This window comes from Botrytis porri (assembly GCF_014898465.1).
Source record: "Botrytis porri strain MUCL 3234 chromosome Unknown BPOR_009, whole genome shotgun sequence".
NCBI classification, from domain to species: Eukaryota; Fungi; Ascomycota; class Leotiomycetes; order Helotiales; family Sclerotiniaceae; genus Botrytis; species Botrytis porri.
The window spans coordinates 891,887-917,804 of NW_024066083.1; the positions used below are offsets into that span (position 1 = coordinate 891,887).

General features: G+C 42.6%; 7 protein-coding genes across 7 annotated transcripts; 2 read left to right on the plus strand and 5 right to left on the minus strand.

The window, feature by feature from the left end:
* Positions 1–1,759: 1,759 nt before the first annotated feature.
* On the plus strand, positions 1,760–4,396 carry EAF01_007089 (uncharacterized protein; the record flags this gene model as incomplete). Its single annotated transcript, XM_038915343.1, has 1 exon — positions 1,760–4,396. The coding sequence occupies one exon, from the start codon at positions 1,760–1,762 to the stop codon at positions 4,394–4,396; it is 2,637 nt and encodes an 878-aa protein (XP_038768981.1).
* A 3,247-nt stretch (positions 4,397–7,643) lies between these two features.
* EAF01_007090 (uncharacterized protein) lies at positions 7,644–7,877 on the minus strand (the record flags this gene model as incomplete). The annotated part of the gene is made up of 1 exon (XM_038915344.1): positions 7,644–7,877. One exon carries the CDS (start codon positions 7,875–7,877, stop codon positions 7,644–7,646), a length of 234 nt encoding a protein of 77 aa, XP_038768982.1.
* A 1,339-nt stretch (positions 7,878–9,216) lies between these two features.
* On the minus strand, positions 9,217–10,767 carry EAF01_007091 (uncharacterized protein; the record flags this gene model as incomplete). Its single annotated transcript, XM_038915345.1, has 1 exon — positions 9,217–10,767. The coding sequence occupies one exon, from the start codon at positions 10,765–10,767 to the stop codon at positions 9,217–9,219; it is 1,551 nt and encodes a 516-aa protein (XP_038768983.1).
* A 4,568-nt stretch (positions 10,768–15,335) lies between these two features.
* On the minus strand, positions 15,336–18,028 carry EAF01_007092 (uncharacterized protein). Its single transcript, XM_038915346.1, has 3 exons — positions 17,360–18,028; positions 16,858–17,239; positions 15,336–16,802 (listed from the first exon to the last, which is right to left on the minus strand). The coding sequence occupies exons 1-3, from the start codon at positions 17,903–17,905 to the stop codon at positions 15,463–15,465; spliced, it is 2,268 nt and encodes a 755-aa protein (XP_038768984.1). The 5' UTR covers positions 17,906–18,028; the 3' UTR covers positions 15,336–15,462.
* Positions 18,029–18,607: 579 nt separating this feature from the next.
* Positions 18,608–19,538, minus strand: EAF01_007093 (uncharacterized protein; the record flags this gene model as incomplete). Its single annotated transcript, XM_038915347.1, has 6 exons — positions 18,608–18,648; positions 18,705–19,004; positions 19,057–19,122; positions 19,192–19,231; positions 19,336–19,439; positions 19,520–19,538. 6 exons carry the CDS (start codon positions 19,536–19,538, stop codon positions 18,608–18,610), a joined length of 570 nt encoding a protein of 189 aa, XP_038768985.1.
* A 3,840-nt stretch (positions 19,539–23,378) lies between these two features.
* Positions 23,379–24,734, minus strand: EAF01_007094 (uncharacterized protein). Its single transcript, XM_038915348.1, has 2 exons — positions 23,891–24,734; positions 23,379–23,833 (listed from the first exon to the last, which is right to left on the minus strand). Exons 1-2 carry the CDS (start codon positions 24,587–24,589, stop codon positions 23,510–23,512), a joined length of 1,023 nt encoding a protein of 340 aa, XP_038768986.1. The 5' UTR covers positions 24,590–24,734; the 3' UTR covers positions 23,379–23,509.
* A 172-nt stretch (positions 24,735–24,906) lies between these two features.
* EAF01_007095 (uncharacterized protein) lies at positions 24,907–25,743 on the plus strand (the record flags this gene model as incomplete). The annotated part of the gene is made up of 2 exons (XM_038915349.1): positions 24,907–24,995; positions 25,059–25,743. 2 exons carry the CDS (start codon positions 24,907–24,909, stop codon positions 25,741–25,743), a joined length of 774 nt encoding a protein of 257 aa, XP_038768987.1.
* Positions 25,744–25,918: the final 175 nt, after the last annotated feature.

A 25,918-nucleotide genomic window follows, 5' to 3' on the forward strand; every position in this document is an offset into this window, starting at 1 on the left:
AGGTTGGTATTATTATTATTCCAAGGATTCTATATTAGCATCTAGGTAACTTGTTAGTAAGGTACTCGAGTACTTGCTATGCTAAATAAATGACTAAGAATGATCACTAAACCTGATCGAGTTAGAGTGTCACCTTACTAACCAGGCTAACATAATGCAAACTCACACACATTTCAAATAACAATTTCAATTTTGCCTTTCTGCCTTCCTGCCCCCGTCTACCTTTACAACCTTGAATATCGTCAACCTTGACTTCCAACCCTAGCAATCATCCCATCCCATCCCATCCCATCCCATCCCACAAATCCTTAAACTCTTTGCAGCAGCCAGCTAGCAGAGTGTAATCAATTGCCTCATGCCTCATGCCTCATGCCTCTTGCCTCTTGCCTCTTGCCTCATGCCTCATGCCTCATGCCTCATTCATCTCGTCTGATTCAAGCGATGGCACTGTTCAGAAGCGATACCCTGCGAGAGGCGAAGGATAGGGTGTTAACCCAGCTATTGGGATGAGATCCTTTAGATTGGTCGAGAATCATTTGAAATAAGAGATTCAAATCAATAAATCACAATATGGTAAAGATAGGTAGGTATTGATGCAAGCAAACACAATTGTCGCATCTTTATCAGCATCGTTCAACATTGCTGCAGTAACTACCGTACAACAAAACACTGTAGTGCACAGCTCCATAGTCAATCAACGCTGACGATGGCAAGCAAAAGCATTGTACTCACTTACTTACTTACTCAGCCCAGTCCTTTAAAGCTTCACTCCCAGGCTCCCAGCAATCTTTTTGGAATCCTTTGCTCAAATTTGGGTAATTCCTCCTTTGGGCCATTTTCTATTTAATTCTTTTTCAAACGCTTTTCCATCATTGGTCAATTGATACTTTGTTGTCTGCAACTACGGGTCGCTATTACTATTCAAGGTAATTTACATGTCCGTTATTGCATGAAAATAGACAAATCGGCTTCCTTGGTATTATGCATCACCAAGGGGATCGATACGAAAAAGATTACTCTCCATTCAATATCCTTCTCGCTACCTCTATACTGTAATTCATCCAATCGCAACGGCGAACAAAAAAGCTGGGGACGCAGAGCTCTCAACATATGATATACATCGTACATCATAACTCACATGCTAACAAGTGTTGAATCAGACGCTGCGACTCAAAAGCTCAAGGCGAGCATTGTGATGGTATCCACGTCCTATGGGGGATTGCACACTAGTTTCCTCGTGGTATTATATTGTCTCCACAGACTTCAGAACGCTATTCAACGTTCCGAGGATAGTACCCCTGACGTTGGATTATATCGCTAAAGAAGAAACGCTTCCTGCTCCATATTTCTTGACAAACACCCTGAAGGGGAGAACCCTTGCTTTGACAGGCCTATTTTATTTGTGGCACACGCTGATCCATATCTCCCCAGCCGAGCGTCTTCCGACATCCTCAATCCATCACTTTTATGTTGGACGCTGCCGCCCTCATTGTTGACTTTTGAGAGTCCTCAACTTTTTTCTTTATCGACAAACACCGAAACGAAAAAGGCGTCATCGTGGCTGCAACGTGCCTCGATACAGCCTGTTCATCAGCCCCATATCGATGATTGCGTCTTCTGAAGCAGAAGCCATAAGCACAATTTCTTTTAATTTATCGGGTTGGGATTCCCTTGTAGTCAGCGCATTGTTCGATATATATCCTCCCCACAGAACGTCGATTAGGTTCATTGACAGCTATCAATCATCTCTCAATTCAATATGTTCGGTCTAGGATCTGCAGGCATGGGCTCAGCGCCATTTCCTAACAACTACCGTCCCTCATCTAAGAGGAAGATGTCTAAAAAAGACAACACCCCGCCAACCTCTAAGCACCTCACGTATCCGTCTGTCGAATTCTTCGAGCCAGCCATTGATGGGCCACCTTCACCTCAAGGTATTCGCGCATACACTGAGCAAATGAGGAGGGGCTCAGCGTTTGCTGCCAAATCGACTACCCCTTCTATCACATCAGCTTCCTCTTTCCGCTCACGTCAGTCCAGTCTCGATTCCTCCAACAGAATCGAATTGCAACGAAAATCCTCCGGTAGATCAAACGGCAGTAGCATGGCGACGAAAGATAGACCCGATAGTTTAAATCTATTCGGAAAAACAATATTCTCCCGAAGCAGCAAAAAATTTAGACGTAATCATACTTCAATGGGAGGCTCCTCATTATCTCTTGCAAGCGCTTCTTCCGATAGGGATCGCAGTGACGCATCTAGCCACAGCCCACCTCCTACTAGTTATCGTGCTCGAAAGAATACCATCTCTGGACCATATAACTTTCAGCACATCACACACACTCAACAAGATGAATTACCAAACCTCAGGGAAATCCCTCCTACTAGATTGGTATCCGAATTTTCAGCTCTCCGAGCATCTCAAGCTCCAACCAATGGAAATCTTAAGGGTATTAGAGCGAGGGATTTGATGTTTGAGAATTTCTCCTCAGTAGCAATAGATTATGCACCGGATGTTGACGCGCCTAGAAGTCCCACGAGCCCAAAGAGTCCATCGTGTCCTGTTACCCCGCAAAGACGGCCCGTATTTCGAGCATCCGTATCACCACCACAAAATCAGCCATGGAGACCTATTAATTACTCGATGTCACATGATAATCTACGATCGATACCTGCACGCCCAATGAGGTCTCCTGAATCTCCTCGCTGCTCGGTTAATCCACCTGCTCGAACATCGTCAAGAGCGGCGTCAAATTTCTTCAGTCATGTTGAAAACTCAGCCGGCCTAGAATTCGGTCAACCTTTGGCTGGTGCCAATGCCAACTTTCAAGAGTCTGCATTCGATTTTACTCCACAAACACATCCTTCACCCCCTAAATGGGAAAGAAGAGAATCCGAGGTATCCATCAAGCATTTGTCTCATGCAGTCACTACACCTGGCGAGGAAGCATGGCCTTTATCTGCACCATTAAGTGGAAGTTTTGGTGCCGATCTTGCAGATGTTCTCGAAGAGGACGAACATACTAGGACGCGATCAAGGGAGTCAAGCACCGACGGTGGTGAATTACGACTTTCGAAATCTGTTCCCGGTTTGAGGATGAGGGCACTTGAGCAAGCTCCTGATATGCCTGACATGCCACCAGTGTTAGGAAGACTTGGGTCCATCGATACCTCTCGATTTTCAAAAAGATGCAGCTCGATTAAGCTTAACTTGGCTACTGATTCTTGGGAAGACGCGATCGATTTTTGTTACGAGGATGAGGGTGGTGAAGATTGGGATTATGAATTCGATGAAACATTCCAAGGGAACAAACCTGTCATCACAGCAGAACCTGCTTCGCCCACTCAAGCAGAAGAGGCCGAACATGATGTCTCGCCAGGTCGATTTCGTCCATCACTACTCGTACCTGCACCATATGATCTTCCCGCACTCTCTCCAATATCCAATCTATCGAGCGCTTCATCATTTCTCCCTACACCAACCAATTACTTCCGCCCCAATCAAATGCGACCTGATTCTCACGCATCTTCGTTCAAGGAATCAGATGGCTTCAATCTTTCTCCAACTCTCCTCATTCCTTCCGACGAATATCCGTTACAAAGCGAACAAGATGCTTTGTTCGACACATATCACAATGATGAGGTCTCATCAGCTTCAATATTTCCCATGGATACTTATGAACAACCTGCGTCACCAATAGATGAAGCTCTTTCTAGTACCAATTCTTATCGTTCTTCGGTTTATTCACATAATAGCCTCAGAAGCAGTACTATTAGCAGCCTCTACAATCGATCCAGTCAAGACTCAGCTCTGCTTATCTTCCAAGCAGGAAGCATGAGCAAAGCTCACAGAAGTATCGGATCCGCTTCTTCTTTACCCGACCTTGTTCCATCTCTTCGTCCCAAGCGTGATAGTAGAACACTAGGAGCACTCGCTACTACTACATCTGATCCAGAGCTTATTGCCAAAGTTTCTGGTTCAAAACTTGACGACAATGAGCAGCCTTCTGAAGTTCCTGGAATGCAAAATCATACCAACCAAGCGCGTAGGTCATCCAAAGACGCTCAGCGTTTCGCTCAACCTCCCCCTCCAATCTCCACAGTTGTTCCCAATGCAGCATCTAGTATTCTAAGTCCTGTGGCCGAGAGCTTTACCGATTCACCTCCAAGACCGCGCCTAAGATCTGCTCTTTCTCGCGAGTTATATGCTCCCGCCTCAGTCGAGTCCTTCATGTCCAATCATGGAAGAAAGATTTCTGCACCGATTATCACTGAAAAAGCCATTCAAGAACGATCGAGATCGAGATCTAGCACATTGACCAATGCCGCCACGGCTGGTAAGCGTAGAGGAAGTTATAACCTTTTCCCCGTTCCTCCAACAACCTTACCAAAATAAATTGTGCTCTTTAAAGTATAATGTCGATTCATATACCATACACACTATTGTGTAATTGTACATTTTTGTACCACATTACCTATTACCACCAACACTTGGGCACTCACTTTTTCCTTGCCAAAAATATTCAGCTCTTTATAAGAGCTCCCCACTATGACGATCTATGATGTCACGACTCGATTTCCTATGTTCTCTTCACCAAAAACAAAAGCGAAAGGAAACAAAAGTTTCAACTGTTTACTTCATTTTCAGAGACGGAAAAGTAAGAGGGTGGATTTCTGTATCACTATTCGTACAATCGTTTGCGTTTGCATTTCCTCTGCTTGCATTATTGGTAGTTTAGTGGATTGGATTATTTGTATCCAATCCCACGCGTTATGATGGTTTTTTTTGTTGCGGCTCTTTCCTCGAAGTACTTGGATAAAAGATTGCAAGCCGGATTGCATCTTTCTGTTTCTTGTTCATGAGCGGCTATGTGTTATGATATGATGGATTTGTTTCCGGTGGTTTGGTCACATAGCTTGCTATCTACCTCTCTGCCTTCACACTTTTTTCCTTATGTTTTTTTTTTTCGTATTTTCTGATTTGAAAATGCGTATGCACTGCGGGTGCTGGTTGATTTTGACTCTTGAGGGAAAAGGTTTATAGATGGACAGGGTTTTGGGTTGTATCTATGGGATTGAGAGACTTGTTTGTTTTTGCTTTTGATTTCTCGTGGAGATTTGTATTCTGTGGTGTTTATTTCTGGCTGTATGCTTGCGTTTTTTTCTTCTTTTTTTGTCGTTTTCTGGACTGGAGGACTTTGGCTGTATTGGTATGGGGATTGTGGATTCCGGCTGGCTGCATACGCGCGGAAGGTGGGAAACGCTTATCAGTATTTGGTATTGGTACTGATGATGGGGGCGGATATGATATCGGTCTCTGTATGATGAGTGTGAACGTGGGGGATGTAATTCTTGTGTACTAGGAGGTGATAGAGAATACATTTGGGAAGTACTTGGTTCGAGATGTAAGAGTCGATAGTTGTTGAGTTGAATATAAAACATTAAAATAATTCGCCTCTTTCCTGTGATATTCTTTTCGATATTTTTTTACAATACAATTCTTTTAATGTCTGAGCTTATCTTTGCATCAACAGCTAGCATAAGCAAAATCTAAATCTAAATCCGAAGCCCAAATAAAGGAATTCGTAGTCCAATTTCTGAACGGAGCAAGTGTGTACGTTACCAAAGTTGAGGTTGTAGCCACAGAGCAACCATAGCTTATAGAGCGGGATGATGTACATGTGTTCTTTGTGTTCGAAGCTAATAATCTGTTCAACAGCTACGTGTACTAGTGCTGGTACTTTTGATATTTTCAGGCTGGCGGGTGGCAGCATGGCGACACTGGTAGAAATTGATGGGAGGATTTTGGAGCAGGTAAGAATTTGCCAGACGGTTTACCGGAAAGGGCCATGCTGTTTCGTAAAGTTGTTTATCTTTTCCATGGATTGGGATTGGATTTTGAAGCTAGGTAATTGGGGAGGTGTAAATGTCGTTTATATTGGTTTGCTTGGTTGGCAGATTTCTGTTGATTTGAGTTTGTTATACAAACGGGCCTTGATTGGTGGACGGCTTGGCTTGGGGTATTGATGAGACGTTGCCTGGTCTCGATATGAGAGAGAATTCGGAGAATCGTATCTTCTTTGCTGTAGTAATGTGCTATAGACATTACGGCTTTGGTTTTAGTAGTGGGAAATGCTTGCAATTCGAGTAGTGTCTGTTCACACGGTGGCTTATCATTGTGTAGAGCGGATTGTTCAGAATCATTTCCAGTGCGGGATAATGGGTGGGGGATTGAGTGTTTATTGTCACGGATGTTGGTATGAGGAGAGTAGAGGTGGCGTAGCACATATGCTGTAGGTCCTAATTTTCAACATTGCATTCTGTCTAAAGAGCTAGCGATGTAGGTATAGAAAGAAACAGTCCTTGAATATTGAGACCAACTCTCTCGCTTGGTGTATTGTACTACTGTAGCCTAATGACTGAAGGTCATTTATCTACGTTCATACAACGGATATGTGGGAAGTGTGAGGAAGGTCTTTAGCATCGCGATCTTGAGAGATGGCGCAGAAAAATTAGCATCAGTAACATAGCTGATATTTACCACATTCGTTTGATCCATTCTCGTCACGATGAGAAATATCCACAGAAGTCTCATGGTCACGAGCTGAATAAGTGATTGACGGGTTGATTTGTTTTTTTTTTGTTTTTTTTTTTTCTTGAAATTGATGTGTTAGCGAGTGGTCAATCTATTGAGGTGTAATCTTACATGGTGTATAGTAGTATCTTAACACTAGTATACCATGAATTATTTGTTAATTGTCATTTTTGATTCCGCTGAGAAGGACTTGATAATCTGTTATTTATCTAGTGGCTTACTCACTTTTGTTACCGATATAGTCTGCTAATACTAGAAGGTAAGATCCTCACGGTTTCGGATCTATCGTAATGCAGGACTCAATTAACCAACGAGCGCATGTATCATAGAAAATGCTGACATGTTGACGATTCGAACTTGATTTATAAAGTCCAAATAGGGTGCGTCATCAAAGTCTTTCTGGTCTTACCTTATTAATCATATCAAGTACTTAACTCTTCATTATCATCCTCTTTTTCATCATCTTCTTCCTTCCCCCATCCCTCCTCTTCCTTTTCTTCGACTTTCGCTGCGTTCCATGTTATCTCCTCCATATCGATAGGGTTAATCCTCCTAATCTGTTTTCCTAAGTTCTCTCCCGAATACTCATCTTGATCTATAGCTTCAAAGTATACTGGTGGCTCTGTATTAGGCCAAACCTGTCACACCACTCCGTTTTCCACCAATCGCCCAACATCTCCTAGCTGCGGCTCTCGATTCCACGCACGTTGACAGTGGATCCCCAGCTTCCCAATTCTTCTGCTAACGCGAAGTCCTTGCGCATGCATCATGTCATGCCGGTTTTGTTCAGTAGCTGGATACGCAAAGCTATAGGTAAATACCGTCACCCGGGCTCCCGGGCTGAATGTACACATATCGAAGGAGGGGGAGAGGGAAACCATAGCATTGGGGATATGTGAGTCATGAATCCCAAATCCTCATAGATATAGCGGATAAGCAGGAGATTTCCAGAAACGCTTTGAACGAGGCATCATCCTCCCATTCTGCATCAAGACCAGATTAGATAAGAATCATATCGGATATTCATTAAGAATCAAGAAGCTGAATACTAACCGATTGCAAAAAGCACTTCTTGGAGATTCACAGTATTTCGAGCACACTTGAAATTCAAGAAGCCCGGAGCGTTCATGAGACCGGTCAATGATTCATGCCAGATTTCTGGAAGATCTTCAATACGATTTTTCGATACACTTTCCGGCAAGGGCACATGGATTGGAAGCTTGCATCGCGTCCAACTTTGGACTTGTAGATGGGGATCCCTAATGGGCACTTTCTGTGACATGGTAATGTTACTGTAGTATGTAGTAACAAGATAAGTGATATCTAAGTCCCCAATATTATCTTAGATATGAGAGTGTGAAATTAATATTATTATATCACTCAATTATAAAGGACGCGTAAATAGTCGAAAGACCCGGAGGTTACCTCTGTAGAAAAGCCGATACTTGTGTGTAGTAGCTAGGTGTCTGAGGCATTATATATATCCACAAGCTATACTCTTCTATTCGTAGGAGGAAAAACAGGCGGGATATAATCATTTCTATAATGTCTTTCTTTACAAGTCGATGACTACTCTTACATATTTTATGAAATAAAACTTTCAGATATGATTTAAATAATAAGAAGCTTATGTATCTCTAATTTTACTGAGTTTTTATAAATCATTTGTGATTGATTTTTAATCAAATTAATTCAGAAGATTTCAATAGAGATTTGAATGATCAAATCCCGCCTGCCTTTTCTCCTACGAATAGCTAGACTAATGCTAGGTAGTTCGGCTATATGCGGTGGATGTTCGTACTTGATGTCCTCGTTCCTTGAGGAATTGACTTGATGTGTGATACTAGGGCCGAAGTTCTAGATACGCATCCACCATCACCAGATCGGCTTGTTTACAACGCATAAGTAAACAGAATCGACAAATTGCGTTATATCTTGTGAGTGTATAATTCTAATCAGGTAGATAGAGAAACTAGGACATCTAGGACCTTGGGATACTCTAAACGTGGGCAGATTATTCTCATCTAATTTGAACAATGTGTTGCAGAGGTTTTTATTTAAACAGGAGTCTCTAAGATCAGTTGCATGGGGCAAGATTGTTAATGTTGAGCGATTTCTTGATGATGATGCGTGAGTAGGAAGTAACAGAGAAACGAATGCAGTAGTGACTATGGATAAAGAAATTTAGGCTTCTAGAGCATATTGCGACCAATAATTATTCGCGTCATCGACCCCTTGAGAAGTTATTGGCTCTCGCTAAAGGAGCTAACCATGAGCCAATTCTCATTTGTAAAGCCTTTCAACATTGATGGTTATCAAACATATATAGAAAGAATTGTAAATGGGAGTGATTTATATTTTGAATCAACGGAAAGCAAGTGAGAAGCTTCATAGACGATCTGTATGCATTATAGCCAACAACAAAACATAAGATACCTAGACAAAACAAACGCAAACCCGAAAAATCTCGCTTGGGTATTTTGCATCTCATCTCCTCTGTAAACTCTACTCAGAGTGATCGTTGTCCTATAAACTCCAACTGAAAATGACCCATCGATTTACCAATCAATTCACACGCTGAAAGATCTTTCATAAAATCTGAATACAAAGTCAAGTGTCCCTCACTTTCTAGGTCGGCCTCTTTTCCTTGCGACAGGTAGCTCTGAATCCATATCTGCTTTTCCTGCACTTCGTTTCTTCTCGGTCTTCTCGGGCTCCTTTTCAAAATCCTCCACCATGTACGGGACATCACATTCCAGCATTTCCGCAGGTTCCCATGTATTGTAATTAGCTTCCCAGCCTTCCCACTTCACACGATATTGAACCTTGCCCCTAACCTTCCGCTTGTCCAGAATTGCCTCGACCTCGTAAACATCAGCGTCTCCATTCAACGAACCATCCTCCTTTTCCTCGACCCATTCTGGGCAATCCTCCCTCAACATCTCAACTGACTCCCAAGTCCAATCTTTTTGTTTTGGATATCCTTTCCACTCTATAAGCCATTGCTCATTATTCTCGCCATCCATTCGAGATTGATGCACTATATCCGGTTGATAGGAGATTTTAGCTATAGTTTCGGTCACATTTTCTTCTTCGGAATCATTCTCATCTTCGGTCTGTTCGACTATAGAAGCGAGTCCCTTGGCTTCTTCGACTACCGGAGATGGTTCATCGGCTTGTTCGATAGCAGCAGGTTCCTTGGCTTCTTCGACTACCGGAGAGGGTTCATTGGCTCGTTCGATAGGAGCAGGCTTCTTAGCTTCTTCGAGTACAGAGGCGGGTTCGTTGGCTTCTTCGAGTACAGAGGCGGGTTCATTGGCTTCTTCAACTATAGAGGCGGGTTCATTGGCTTCTTCGACTACCGGAGAGGGTTCATTGGCTTGTTCGACTGCAGAAGCGGCTTCCTTAGCTTCTTCGCCTGGAGCGAGGTCCCTGGCCAACGTTTTTGGGTTGCCACTTGGATTGCCGCTTGGCTTTGGATTCTTTCTTGAAGCTACAATTTCAGCTTCTTTGTCGGATGTTAGCATTGCACTAGCCAACTTTTTTCGACTTCCTCCGCCGCGAGGAGTATCTTTCACTGTTGTTAGATCCTCCGTCAATCCTGCTTTAGTGACTGGACTTGGTTGTTGTGCATTTTTTAATCTACTGAGCGGCGTTCTTTTCTCTTGACGAAGTCGTGAGTTTCGTAACTCGGCATTCTTTTTCACAATTGCTTTCTTAGCCGGCGTTGATGGCCCTCGAGACTGCGGTAAATTCGGAAGTGCCACTTCTTGCTGCGGCTTGTTCTGAGCTCCAGCTCCGTTATACTCTTTGTCCTTCTGGCCATCGCCTTCGCCAACCGCTCTTTCCTCCACATGAGCTTTGGGTCCAGTCATCACCTGCTGTGTCGAACTCCCATTATTTTCTCCATCTGCCGTGCTCGCAATCATCTGCGCAACCGGTGCCCTCGGACCAACCATGTTGTTCAATTGATTGACCGTTCCAGGGGGCTTTTGAACAGAACTCTCTCCCAGTGTGGTAGCTTGTTTGCCCTTTTTTGCAACTCCACCACTCTCCGTTCCGTTCCCCTTCTTTGACTCGAGCGTATTTCGTCGGTGTGCGGCAACCAAACTCGGAACCGGTTTGTAAGGTTTACGTTTGTAGACAATAAGTGTGTTGTTTAGTCTCGCCATTGTATTTGGATGACAGCTAATATTACAGGGTTGCTATTCGTTCGATTCGTCTCGTGTCGTCCCGTGCGTCTTGTCTGTGATAATTCGAGGGTTTATGTGCCAAAGAATCTTATCGCCTCGACTTCTGTATTTTATTTGTCTCGAAAAGCTAGAATGTAGGATTTTGCTCTCTCAAATATGTGCGCAATGAGTGATTGAAGTATTAGTTGGGGCAGAAACACAGAAATATTGTGATGCGAAACTCGAATTTGTGTATACTGTATTCGAGATTTTGGCGGGGGGGAACTTCCACTAGTTTTGGGGACGCGACGTAACGCGATAGCGTGTTGAAGCGCTCACATAAGCGAGTATTTTATTATTTCACCGTGATAAGAATTTCACGTCCTTGGAATTCATTGAATTCAACACAATGAATTCTCAACGTTCTACAGTATTAAAGTCTTACTTCCATATAGTATACTCTCAAGCTCAATGTTCTTATTGTTCGAGTGAAAAGTAGCCACTCAGGGTTCTTGCACAATGGTCTATCAGATGTAATTTTTGAACAGGATTCGAAAAGGGTTACTTCTAGCATGATACACCAAGAATCACCACCCTTTCTAGATACGCAAGGAAGTGCCATGAAAGGAGAGCTTTGTCTACGTATATGGCGGTTGTCAGATTTGAAAATTCTGCAAGCACAAAATGCTCTACATGTTCCTCATGGTTTTACTCTGCGTACAATTATTTTGCCCGGCTTTGAAGCAATAACACGTTCTTCGCCCGAAAGGTCCGGCCGGCCGCGAAAGAGAAAATGTCCTGTACTACTGGTCAGATTCCAGCTATAAGTATACTGGTATCAAAAATTCAGCCCTATTTATTTCCCCCCTTTGTCTAAAGATAATCTTTGAAGGTTCGAATAGGATTGCCGCTTGATACTATCCAACCAAGAGTACGTGACCTCAAAATACTCTACCATCTGGTGTAAATTACAAACGTTCAAATCACCTGGCTATGCTATGAAATCGAGGTAGGAGCAGAGTTATCAATTCTATCTCATTAGTGTGACAGTGATCAAATCGAATTGCAGAGCACGACTGCACGATCTTGAGATCTTCAATCAATCTGGAATCATGTCCTACGCATATGGCCTATCTTGAAATGAACTATCGTGGGAATTGAAGTAAGAAATATTGAAATGCAGTCGAATACAGAAGAGGTGGAACTTGCATTCGATTTTTTGGAGAGTATCCACCTTGTCTTTATCTGCATACTAGCCTAGCAATACCCAAATTGCTTCCCTTTGGGTGACAATCATTAAGGTCGGCATAAACTCTTTCTCATTCGTCAGAGCTAAGGGGCTATATAGAGTGTATTTATTCATGTACACGTGTTTTTCTTGGGGTAGTGCTGGCCCATGACATCATCGTCATCGTGATGTGATGTTGAAGTTTTGGGCTTTGACATGTCATATGGCACATACCTCGACAACCCTTGCAAGCTTATAGTCATTATTATTCTCATTCTAGTAGGGGTTGGTCCTTAGTCTTATTTTAGCTTTGACTGAATGCTGTTTGTTGCACATCTCAACACCCCAGCAGTCTTTTAAATAGTTGTTAGTCTCATTTTGACGATGATTGCTCTCTTCAACTTAAACTCAAGCTCACGCCACCAACCCTCACCTAAAACCCTAAATGATATCTGTTGCACGTCGCTAACCCTTGCAGCTTTCGAGTTGCTCTTGGTCTTATTATAGCTAGTACTAGTTGATGTTAACTCCCGTTAATATTCCTTCTGCACACAGCTGAATGGTGAACCTTAATGACACACGGGATTTGTTGCATATCGCTAACCCCTGCACGTCTAGTCTATTCGTTGGCATTGCTAGTCTCCATCGTGCCTGTCATAGGATGAACAGAAGGAAGAGCCTTTGGGAGTGGCCCGTGACAAGTGAAAAACGACACTCTCATAGCGAAGATACACTGAGTAAAAGTGTCCTCGGCGCTTTGAAACTTTCCAGATATTTGATGGTATCCTCAATTCGTTAGTGAAATTCCTCTTGCAGGGCTCGCTGTCTACTCTGAATAACATCTCCCGCAACCTTATGACTGGGACTCAACATCCGAAGTCATTTGGTTACGCAACGATGATTCAGGTATCCCCAGCTTGAATTTTTACCCGCTCAATATCCGAGAACCGAAAACCAGTTACTATCATATTCACCTCATCTATGGAAGTATAATTGTCATAGTTCTTCTAGTTCTCATCCTTTTTTAAGTTCTCCATTTGCAGTTGAATACTCCTAGCCGGAGAAGTTGATCTTAAGAGAATGCTATGCCAAAAACCATAGTGACAAACCATTCTCAAGAACCACATCTCAATTTTATCTTTCAATAAAGTTTCTCAGTCCTTTATATTCTCTAACATCATGGTCGAAGAACGGGATTATGATAAGGTGGATATGCCCACTAGAACATTCCATCTTACTTCTATATGGATCATTATCCGTAATAATCATTCAACCCTTCTTGATTATTAAAAGCATCCATCTCATTTGATCCTCCAGTCCTCCTATCCAAAGACAAGGCACATGAATTCCAGCTTCACAACAATCGTTAAATCCATCAATACAATAGTTCCACATTCCTTTTTCCTACCCAAATCAAGCTACGAACTGACATCTACTCAGCGCGTGACATCTACCTTCCAAACCGCAAACGTAGGGCTATACTATATCCAACCAAGAACCACAATATATTTCAATACACCAATCAAAACAGTATAAAAAGGTCGCTACAACAAACTTGTGTCTGAACGAAGGCCAGAATGGCACACTACTTTAGTTCTGATTTTACATCACAATAGCTTCCCCTGAGCTGAAGGAATCCATGTCACCCAGCGAGCTCTCCTACAAGTAGCCGTGATGTAACTCCTTGAATACTTCAAATACTTTGCAGCGAGACCCTGGAAAACATCAATATCTCAGTCGTAACTCAAACGAGAAGTATGAGTTAAGATAGAACAAATCTCATCTTGTCGTTGTCTATATCCAAGTCAGCATCCCATATCGAAATGTCCACAGCTCCAAGAGTAAGTCTAACTCACCCATAAACCTAAATCCAACACAGACTACCATACCTCCTTCCGATACCTGCCTATTTGCCTCCTCCACTGGTTGTCCGATAGCTCTATTTTCTTCTCTTGGAAAGAGTGTCAAATGCCTGATCCATAAGAGCCGTCATAATGTCTAAGTTCTCAAGATGATGCTTACAAATACTGCTGCATGTCCCTCTTCCATTGGCATACACAAGAGTACTCCGTTGATATTTAACATCCGGTTCACTATCTATCGAGCGAGGTAATATCCTCAAACCTCGAATTCTCAATTATAATTCCAACAATTCATGTATGAAATCGCTACTAGAATTTGAATGCCACAATTTAACAGCATCACAGGATGCATAGAAAAGCTGAATAGCAAGAGTTATCAGTGCATAGATGCTTGTAGCTATATCGAGAAGATCTATAGCGAGCTACTAAAAGACGAGGTCGTGCCAGTTCATCTGTACGTAAAATTGAAGATTTTAGCAATATTTGGGCAGCGATTATTTGCAATAATATCCCGCCACTATTTGTGATCTTCAGACTCTGGATATGCAGCACGATATCTGCAGATATCACCACTTTTGAGCTGGACGTAAATGTTGCAAATTCTAAGAGGGAACATCTCATAAGGGCGTTAGCTGATGGACCAGCTCTCACCACTTTCCATAAAATAAAATGAATACAATCACATCCATTAATTTTTTCAGCTACCAAATGTCATATCAAATGAAGAAATCCGATCAATATTCCAATCGAACACATTAGCGAGATTCAACATCTGATTAGCCGACTAGCTAAATAACCGTGGGCGCAACTATCATCATCATTGTCGCTTCGTCTACGCACTCTCATCATGTAACTTCAATTTCAATCTCAGTAATGATCAAATTGAGGGAGTGTATGTTTGGGCCTGACACAAAGCTGAGCCAGAATTGAACCCCTCAGGAGCTTAGTTTGCACTATAATCTTGCATTTGTGCCATAGGACGACGTCACTCGATACCGAAATAGGAGAAAAGATGTTCAGCTTTGTTGGCGAGCATTCTTGATTTTGGATACATATTGACTACCTGGTGAAAGTGTGCTCTATATCTACGTACTCGGCTATTTGATAGCTATGCTCGGTACCGTGTGAAGTGAATGAGGGAGATCGGTATTGAGTAGCCGGCATGTATTATCCCGTTCTTACTGTAAATGTCAGAAGGCACAGTATCTTCACTCCCATCTTCATGAACTGTTCTATTCATCTATTGAATACTGATGGTAAAACTTCGTATTTGTACTGTTAAGGAAAGATCGAAGAGAGGGATTGAATGAGGATGGCAAGAATGACGTGCAAGGCCACGCACAAGTTGATACTTCAGATATATTCATCTAGATAGAGTCGAATGATATCACCGTCTGTAAGTAATCATTGAAGAAGCAGAGATACATACGTAAGATGTAGAGTAAAGGCTAGGACTAGCTGAGAGTGCACACATTTCTGATGAATATATCGATTCAAGCATCTAACCCTATTATCCTAACGATGCCTATTACCTATCTAATATCCCCATTTAAAATCAAATATCAATCTATATCTGGTATAATTTCGCTCCCAAAAATCACAATATTACTCTTCCTTTTCCCCACTGATCAACGCTTCCTTCTCACTTATCTTCAAGTTGAGTCCGTCAGATTCCTCTTCGGATGTCACCGCGCCATCTGTCAACTCATATTCTGTAGCGGTCTCTCCTTCATCATCACTGCCTGTGCCACTTCCCAGAAGTAAACCTTTAATATCGTCTTCGCTTAAGATGCTCTCAATGCTACCTCTTCTCACACCTTGTCGAGTTGCTCTTCTTCCTGACTCAATAGTTCTTTCGACTTTCAGTCGATTGGCAATGAACATTAGTTTTGGGAATGCACTTTGTTGGCCAACATGAAGCATTCGCCCCAGTTGCTTTGGGTTTGGATCACTTAAAATGCGCCAAAAGTCTGAGATGACGGATCTTGGCCAGATAGTAATGGTTCCTGAGAATTGCTGAAGCCAGATTTCACTCCAATCCTGGCCCAAAGGACGAGGTAATAACTCGAGGTGACGGACTACTTTCAACCATTTTTTGAGATCGAGTTTGAGATATTGTTCAGTAGCACTCCCAAGGAATCCACCTCTCCAACCTTTACCACGTCGATGAGTGACTGGTTGTCCCACAGAACCTCGAGAGGAGAAGAAAAAGAGATTGATGTGAGGATTGACTTGAGAAACAATGCTGAAGTTTACATTAAAATGTAGGTTTAGTGCTTTAAGTGGAATATCAGTTCGTAAACTTCCGTCTTTCCATTTATGACCAAAAGAATAAGGTGCAAGAGTGCCATCGCGTTGTTTCATCATAAGAACCACAGGGTTCAAAATACCTGGAACAGCTGCTGATGCTAAAACCGCCGACCAAATAACACAGTCAGGGCTTGTGAGATAGTTGGTCAAAATAGTAGGACTATGAGGATCAGCAGGAACACATGAGACATTGAGAATTCGGCCAGTTCGTTCATATGCTTCGCGGAAAGTCATGCTACCTCTAGTGAACCAACTGCATCGTCGAGCCCATTCTACAGAATCGAATCTAGCTCCTGATTTCCACCATCGAGGTATCCAAGTAGTGAACGGTTCTGAGCAGGCAGTGATTCGGCCAGCTAGAGCAGGTACAAGTAATGCCTTCAATTCGTCGTTGGTTCTTGTAGCGACCAGAGCAGCTACCAAAGCACCTCCTGAAGTTCCTGTAATCACTTCTGGCAAGAGATTCGCATCTAACAATGCTTTGATAACTCCAAAATGATAATATGCAAAAGATGCGCCACCCGATAGACAGAGTGCTGTACGACCGTAATTTGTGTGCATTCGTTTGAAAAGTGTGCGCTTTTCTTCATCTTGAAGTTGATCCGACTTTGCCAGAATTGAAATACCTTTCTCAACTAAAATCTCTCGTCAGTTGATCTGCGATTGGAAATATGTAAATCTTTGAATTACCTTCGTCAATAAACTCTTGTACCAAGTCCTTCGTTCCATAATAAGTTTGAGAGTATAATCTCGAGTTTTCCACTCCCACAAAATTATTCTTCACGCATGCCTCAATCAATGCCTTCAAATCTTCAATTACTTTTGCCTTTGTTGTATTGCTTCCATTAGGTGAGTTTTCTGTTCGATCCTCTTGTTCAATTTTCCGTCTGCATCTTCGAATCTGTTCCAGAACTCTTCGTACCGTCTTCGAATCATAATATGCGTATTCGTCCTCACCCTTCCACTTATCGTTTCCAAGATATGTGTCCAATGATTGTGCTTCTTTGACCCAATCTCCGTAGTTCGTGGTACTATGTAGTTGTTCTCGCAGTCGATTCCGCTTTCCCCTCCACTGTGCAACCAGAGAATCAGTAAATAACCCTAGTGAATAGCCTCCTGAGAACCAGAGACAGACCCTCCGCGACATACATCCTACAGGATTCCTAAAGACACAATTCAGAAAACCACTTACTGCAATAAAATTCTCATATGTCCAAATGTACAATCGCGTCACCATATATGACAACCCCAGTCCCCCAATCCACATGAAGACCACTCCTAGCAATGGCCATTTTAAAATCGAGTACAAATACCCTTCTCTCGTCTCATCTTTACTTCTCCTTGGTTGTTTACCTGGCTTCCGCCTCTCCCCTTTCCTTTTGCCTCTCGCTCCTAGCCTCGTAGGGTTTACTGGCGCCCAATCATTCTGCGCGGTAATGAACAAGCTCCCCCTATCCCCTGGTGTGTTTGACCCGCTTCCAATTGCGACTTTACTGTTTCTTCGTACATCTATGCTGCTGCGATGTGGTGTAGATGGCTCTCTCGGACTTTGAGCCTGCGAATATATTGACAAATCATCAGAACTAGGACTTGGATCCGGTGCACTCAGCGCATTAGAGAATGCTTGGAGGTGTTCTTCGGAGATGAATTCACGGTGGAAATCGGGGAGAAGGGATTCATCGTAGCCTTCTGCGGAAAGCGGCGATGGGCCATCTGTTTTGTGGCGGAGGTCCGCCATCTCCAAGTGGTGGTAGGATTATTGGTTGTGTATTCTGGAGAAGATAGGAGTTCTAGATGTCTTCCTGCATTATATATGCATTAAGTATGGGTCTTTGCTTGATTAATATATGAAAGAGGGTTGGCTATTATTGAAAAGTGTGGGGAGACTAAGTATAATTATGTTGGGCGAGTTTCGCATCCGAAAATAGTTATGACGTAGCTAGTTAAGTACTAGGTATTCTTAGCCTCTAGCAATACGAGTGGTCCATTCTAGATCGCTACAAGCATTGAGATCTTCACATCTTACAAAAGAGTTCGGTACCCTAAGAAATCCAGGAGACTTAAGAACGAGTTGTGGTGCATCGCCAATCACATTGACTTGCATACGATATCAAACAATGGCAATCTCTGAAGCATCTAATCACTGATGCCTCGGTCCTTCCAAGACCATACCATCTATTGGTAGCACATTCACAGAGTTCAAATTTACGAGTCATGATGCTATGTTGAGTAATAAAAAAGTCTTGATCGCGATACTATGCTGGTACAAATATGTTGGTCGGTTTGGTTCCTAAAGTAAACTCTTATGAGCTTCCAGAACCTACCATAAAAGCATTGAAAAAACGACCTTTGTATAACTCCGTCCATCATAACAGATCTCCATAAGAAACCGCCCCCTTCATTCCAAATACCTCCTTCACAACAACCCTCTCACCATTATTTAGACATACTGTGATAACCATCTAATACCTTCACCGTAACCTAATTCCATGATTAGTATGGGGCGTAATGATCTCTCAACCGCAAATAAAACGCACCTTGTCTCATAACCACAGAGCACATGAAGACTTCGATAGGTCTGATACCCTCAAGAGGAACCTTGCCCTTTCCAGTAGTCTGATATAATCCTAATTCGTGTCTTAATTGGTCCTCGCTGATAGCATCTGGATGATCGATCTTGTTTCCGAGAATGAGGAAAGGCACTTTAGAAAGGTCCTCCATTGACAAGAGGGCATCGAGCTCGGCTTTCGATTCGACGAAACGTTCGTGATCTTTGGAGTCGACTAAGAAAACGATGCCGGAGACTTCTGGGAAGTAATCCTTCCAGAGACGACGAGCTACACTATGTTAGCTTGGTTTCCAACATTCCAATAATACAAGAATAATTACCCTGTTGATGTCCTCCTAAATCGAAAGTTGTGAACTTGACGTTGCCGATAGCAAGTTCCTCAGATGCTGTCGCATGGTCAGTAAATGTTGATTACGTGTGCTTTGCGCCGATGTGCGAGACTTGGAGCTGCTTACTAGGGTGAAGAGTAGGTTGGAGAATGGCAACACGGTCGTTCTAAAAGCATGTTATCAATGATTGTTCCCTTGCTCAAAATGCTGGAAGTAAGTTGTCGTTCGCCTTGGATCAAGCATCCCCTTAACCTGGCTTCGTCTACGCACCTTCAACATGTGTAACAGCGTTGTCTTTCCGGCATTATCGAGACCGAGGAAGAGGAGTTTTGCGTGTTTGTTTAAGAGTCCTAAGGACGCAAGAGTATCCCAAACTATTCAAATGGAATAAAAGTCAGTAAGCTGTTATGTTGTAAACACTTCCTTCTCGGATCCATTCCAGAATACTACATACACCAATCGAGGAGCCACATTTTGTATGTGAGTAATATTAACTTGTATTATTGAAACCGGTGTTAAGATATCCTCACGGATTGTGGTTGATGAAAATCAAATGGTTGAATTTATATTGGGAGTTCATAGATACGTGGAATGATTTGGCTCTCAAGAAACCTGGTCGACGCTAGCTATATATTAGCCTTATTAACATGGCATTCACGCAGTAGAACGCCACTCAATACTATCTGTGCCACAACCACATCATAACATTGTAAGACAGAACACAATCCACAATTCGAGAACAATCAAGTACGTGTTTCATTCAAATGTGTAGGTCTTTTTCTTTGTCAACGTTGATTTCGGTGGGACTTGAAGATCCGATCAAAAGCTAAAGTTACCTTCTCGCCCTGCCAAGGCATTTAGCCTGTGGCTAACATTGTTTATTGGGTAAGTTGGCTATTCATCAGCTAGGAGCGTCAGATGGTACAATTGCAACAATTGAATCATGATCTTCGATCAAGAATCTGGCCAAGATTCTTCCTCAGAACATTCCAAACCACACGAAATCTCAAAATAGAACTGGGGCTCGGATTTGGCAACTTCTTTTATCTCGTCTATGCTCTGTTAGGATATTGTGATACTCTTGCAAGTGGAAGAGACGAATCACCCATCTTTCCATTCATTCCATTCATACATTAGATGAAGGCAAGGTAGGATCTCATCCAAGTTGTAAGAATATCTTGTTCTAAACATGATCTTCCTGCCGTTCAAAGATCCATCATTTGGATTTTTTCAAATAGCTTGAAAGGAATCCTGGGTCCCATCATCACTCAATGAGATTGAGTCGGCGTCTTTTTTCTCCTCCATATGTACGATCAAAGCCTACTTGTTCAAAATACGATTTTCTTTTGAGTTTCCCTCCAATTCCGGTCGGTCCCTATAATTCAACGACTATTCCGTCCTTCGCGTGCTCGAAGTTAGGTTAATGGTATCGGTCAACTTAGAGCCCTGATTTCGATCTCTTACTGGGCCACAGCACATAAAGATTACTGAATATATAGAAGCATCACGGCCAAATAGCTTTCGTTTAGAAGTTCGGGTGGTTTGGTATCTACTTGAGCATTGTCATTTCTCATCAAAGAAAAACTGGTAGATGGTTGTAAGCTTCTAAGAGATCATGAACCGACATACATATCGATTTGCACGGGAATGCGGTGGCTCCAATGAATGATCCATCGGCTGAAAATGATGTATATACTTACTGTTCCCTGGATAGACTGATGTGATACAAGTATAACGTATCACTGGGTATGGTACAATCACTGCACTTGCTGCTCATTGCAAAGTGCACGAAGCTACCCCAGACAGGGGATTGTAATTTGTGCTACAAATCACAAAGTGGGTAGATAACTCATTGTAACAAAAATGAACTTTGGATACGTACCTATTAAGTAGTTGGTTAACCTCACTTCACTCAAACGAGAGTCGTCGGTTACTTATGCAGCAGTGTTTGTTGTGCATTACGTAATTCGTCGTACACTCCACAAAAGAACAAATACCTACCCATCCAAAAGGAAGACCTCAAAATCTCCGTAGCATACATATCGGAGGAGCTCAAAATAATTGATCACATGAAAAATTCCTGGACTTCAAAGGGTCCAAAAAGATAAAACGACACCTGAGTGATTCGAACACTCGCTCCCGAAGGAAATGCCTGACTTTGCTGTAAACAATAGCAGGGCATCGCGTTAACCACTCCGCCAAAGTGCCTGGTGATTTGATGACTCAACGCCCTGCTATGATTATATGTTCCAACAAATCCAAGATCATTCTGTCGCTCGGCACATGAATTAGCTTAACAAAGATAAAAAATCCTTCTTGACGTCATGAAAATGAGACATTGACAATTGTATTTCCGAATGTAATGTTGTCGTAGGTCAAAATACTGTGCGCGTTACTGGCCGCAAGCCCGGTGCACAAGGTAATATACAATGCGAAGAAATCCATACGAAGAATTTTGTAGAAAGAAAGTTTCTTTTACGCATCCACTAGTAAATGAATAATAGCCTAGTAAGCATTTTCTTCCCAAATCTAACTTTTCAGGCGAGTTGTTGGTGCACGGCTGAATTGCTAACGTATTACTAGGTAAGTTTCTTCGACTTGCGCTCAATTTCAGATATGCAACAAAACTCTCCAACCTCTCCGTTCTTTGTCTGAGATCCTCAATCTACCAATCAAAAATGTCTTTGGGTGCAAGTCACTGGGTCTTTTAACAAAGCGTTTCGCTTCTCTATGCAGGTTTCAACGTGCGGTAAACGAGGTTAAACCTTTGACCATCGCTACCTACCTAGACTACTTCGTATGTAAATTCCCGAAATCGACTATTCCTAAAACTCTCTTTCACTTCTCATCTAAACAAAGGAAAGTATGCAAAATTAGTTTTGTTGCACATCTAATATCTGAAACATGTTTCCCTCCTGTTCAGTTAAGATAAAGAGACTCTTTGTTCTAGACATCGAATAGGGGATTTTAAAAGGGACGAATGGGGTCTTGAGGTTATTTTTGCAGAAAGTTTGTTGCTTGCCTGTCGGAACGAAAGTTCCTTTGAGGAGGACTGAAAGTAGGAATAGAACATCATGATAGATTCGCACGCAGGGTTAAAGTTTCCTTGGAAGGTCATGACACAATTTTGATCTTATTCCGTCTTTGTCGTCATGACTTTCTTCATTGGCGTAGTATAATTGCAGCAATTGCTATTTTCGTCCTGTTATATGTCGTCTAAACTTCACACCTTCATCTCTATATCATGACTCAAGATGCGATGTGCAACAGAAACAATCTGAGTAATTTTTGGATCGTCATTTGGCGTCATTTGAGTCATCTCATTAAGCGAATGCGTCATGGTTAAATAAGTAACCTAGTACTATATACAGAGTACAATGGGAAGACCTCTATACAAGCTCCTCGTATGTTAGGAATATCAAACGCCCGAGGGCATCCTATTTATTCATCAAGGGTAGTATACAAACTACGAAAAGCCAGGATTCATTGATCAAGGGGGGTAACTTCTAGCAGTCAAATCATGCATATGAAAAAGTAATGAGTATTCATGTGCACCAGATATTTTTTGATTTCTCGTTCGAACATTACACACAGTAACAAGATTGTATTGAAGTTCTGCAACAATCAACCAAAGATATGCAAGAATCCCCATTTCCTAGAATATGTGTTGGTCAAGATTCATTAAAGTCATCCGCTATGGCGGCCCGGAGTCCTTTGAGCCTGAGTCTCCAGACGCAGAATCCCTAGATCTTTCAAGTTCCCATTACGAGTTTGTAGATACCGACGCATATGTAGTATACTAGCATCTCCTAAGATCGTAAATGAAAAAGTCGCCTCTGAACACTTACAATCTCACATCTCCCGAGAAAATGCACATTAGGTATCTTTGAGTTGTCAATGAAGCTAATTTGAAGCAGCGAAAATAAAGGATCTACAGATTTGCCCCCCCCCCAACCTCTCTCTCTAAAACATGGCTCCATGGTCTGGAAATTCTGTATGTGGTATAATTCGAAATATTCATCATGCCAATGATGGGCTGTCAAACTGTAGGACTTACTCGCTATTCTCCCTTTCTAACCTCTCGCTAAACGTGATCTTTCATTGGTTAGGATTCGCAGTATTTCTTTAACCCCGATCAATATAAGTATTATCTGGTGGCAGCACATTAGCATAGGTACGGAACCTTCATGAAAATCAACTTCAAACTAAAGGGCAAGGCTTTGGAGTTTTGAAGCATCGATAAACAGAGCTAATCAACACAACACACATCCTCCTTATCAAAGCAAAAACTATCACAAAGTGAACACGAAATATAATAATTCTTCAAATTAGGGTGTGCTGCACCAGCATTTTGGAGCCTCAAGTGGGCGTAGACTCGACGACACAGATGGGAACCCCATTGTAATCTCCCTCGAGCCGCAAGCTCTAAAACAAAACTACCTACTCAACCCATCAATTGTCTAATATCCTCTGGAGGCCATCTAACCTGAGCAAAACTAAGACACCTCTTAATACTCTGCAAAAACTTTCTCGTAATTTCATCACCCATCACATGTCCCTTATCAGTCTCATGCAATTTCTCGCGCGCACTACGCTCGTGAATACCCACCATCGTCACACCGATTGGCCATGCAGCCTTTCCAATACTAAGACGTAGATACCCGTCATTTGCATCGACATATCGTTTTTCCTGCGCTGCTTTGACGATTTCAACAACCGGGCCTAGGATATCCTCATCGAGGTCTCCTTTTTCGAATTTGCGAAAGAGCTACATATCATTAGTTTAAGATTCTATAATATAGATACGTATGCTAAAGAAACTTACCGGAGTCATGTTATCTTTACTCTGCACCATGGCATTATAAGCCGCCTTACTAGCAAACGTATCCCTCTTCTCTTTTTCAAGCGCATGTTCCCACTCCTGCAAAACCATCGTAAAATAACTTGCCAACTGTCTAAACAAATACTTCCTCCCCTCCTCATCCTTCGGTACACCCTCAACCTTCATATCCTTTTCCTCGACCAAAACCAACGTCGTAGGAATCGGTCCCGTCGTCATAACCACCCCCAATTTCCTATACCTCCTCAATCTCTGTTTATGGCTCTCCGCAAAAAGTTTCGCAGGGTGTCCCATCTCCCGTAACTTCATCACCAACTCCTCATCCGGAATATCATCCTCCACCACTTCCTCCGCATCCTGTTTCACCAATTCCGGCAATCCTAATCTTCTTCTCCTCTTCCTTTCCTCTTCGGCTTCTCTTTCCTCCCTCTGTTTCCTAGATTCCTCAGCTAGTCTCCTACGTTTTTCTTCTCGCGCTTTAGCAGCTTCCTCTTCTTCATCTTCGCGCTTCCGCTTTTGTGCTAATTTGGCTTCACGTTCTGCTTCAATGGCGCGTTGTTCAGCGAGATATTTGGCCTGTCGTTCCGCTTCAATTTCGGATCGTTTCATGTATTTCTTAGAGGTATCGGCGGAAGATTCGCTCTTTTTGGATATCTCTTTCGACATGAGAGATGCGAAATCCATGATGGCGGTTGTGATGGTTTGCGCCGAAGATGATTGTATTTACGGCAATAGAAATGGTGATTTATGATTATGATAAACGTGTTTTTCGTTTCTCTATCTTGCCAAATCTGATAGATAGATAAATTTGAGCCAGAGATTGAATTTGTTGAGTAAGTACAAGATGTTGTCGTCAAATTACAGAAAGTGTACAAAGCCCAAGGCTGAACATTTTTTGACGAGGCCTCGATTCTGCCTCGAGAACTTCTCACCTCAAAGTTATCCTCCACCAACATCCTTCCTCTAAAAGCATCATAGCTATCCCAGCTCATGATTTAAATATGGCAACCACTACTCTAGCAAAAATCGATCGCAACACTACCGTTCCGTTTCATCTCAAGCTTTTCTACAAAAACGGTTCATTTCCCAGGTAGGCAAACAAATCTCAGCCTTCCCATGATATTTATTTATATCTATTCTAATGTGAAAATAGAATCGAAGAATTTAATCCACATGGTGAATTACCTCTTCACGTTAATATATCAACATGGCAATCATGTACTCTGCGCGAATTATCACATTTACTAGCCACCGCGCTCCCTGATCTTCTTCCTGATCTGGCGATTGGAACTCGTCTTTCATTTCGACTTATATTTCCCGATTCACGACCTGCTGTTAGTGGACCCGCGAGATATGTAACGAAGGAGCTTGGCAGTGTTGTTATTGGGGAAGGAGGGCCAGGTGTTTTACCAGATGAGGAAGAGAGTGCGATAGTTGGAGAAGGAATTATGGCGGGGAGTTTGATGGGGGAACCGGAGAAGACGCTGCAGGATGCGAGATTTGTCATTGGTGATTATGTTTGTTGCGCAATTTTACCACCGATGGCAGATGGAGGGGTTGCACCACCACCTAGTGGTCCTTCGAGAGGCGGTTTTGTGGGTGGAAGATCGGAAATGGGTGGATTTGGGGGAAGAGGGGGGATGGGACCGAGAGAAAATGGATTTGGGGGTGGATACAGAGGGAGGGGGGGTTCAAGAGGAGGAGGATTTGGTCAAGGTACAGGCCAAGGCGGAGCGGGTGGTGTACCAATGGGTGAATGGAGACGAGGAGAGAGGATACCGGATGGTCCATCTGGGGGAAGAGGTCGTGGATATGGAGGTGGAAGAGGTCGATACTGAGGGAGGCACGAAGACATATGATACCAATTACTATGCTATTACCAATGACGGCACCGAATTTCCTTGGAACACTACATGATCTCTTCTCAGACGGAAGCGAATGTTCTACTTTCTCCAATACCATCTCATCTCTTGAAGCATTTTTATCGGAGTATCAGTAACGGATGGGCGGTAA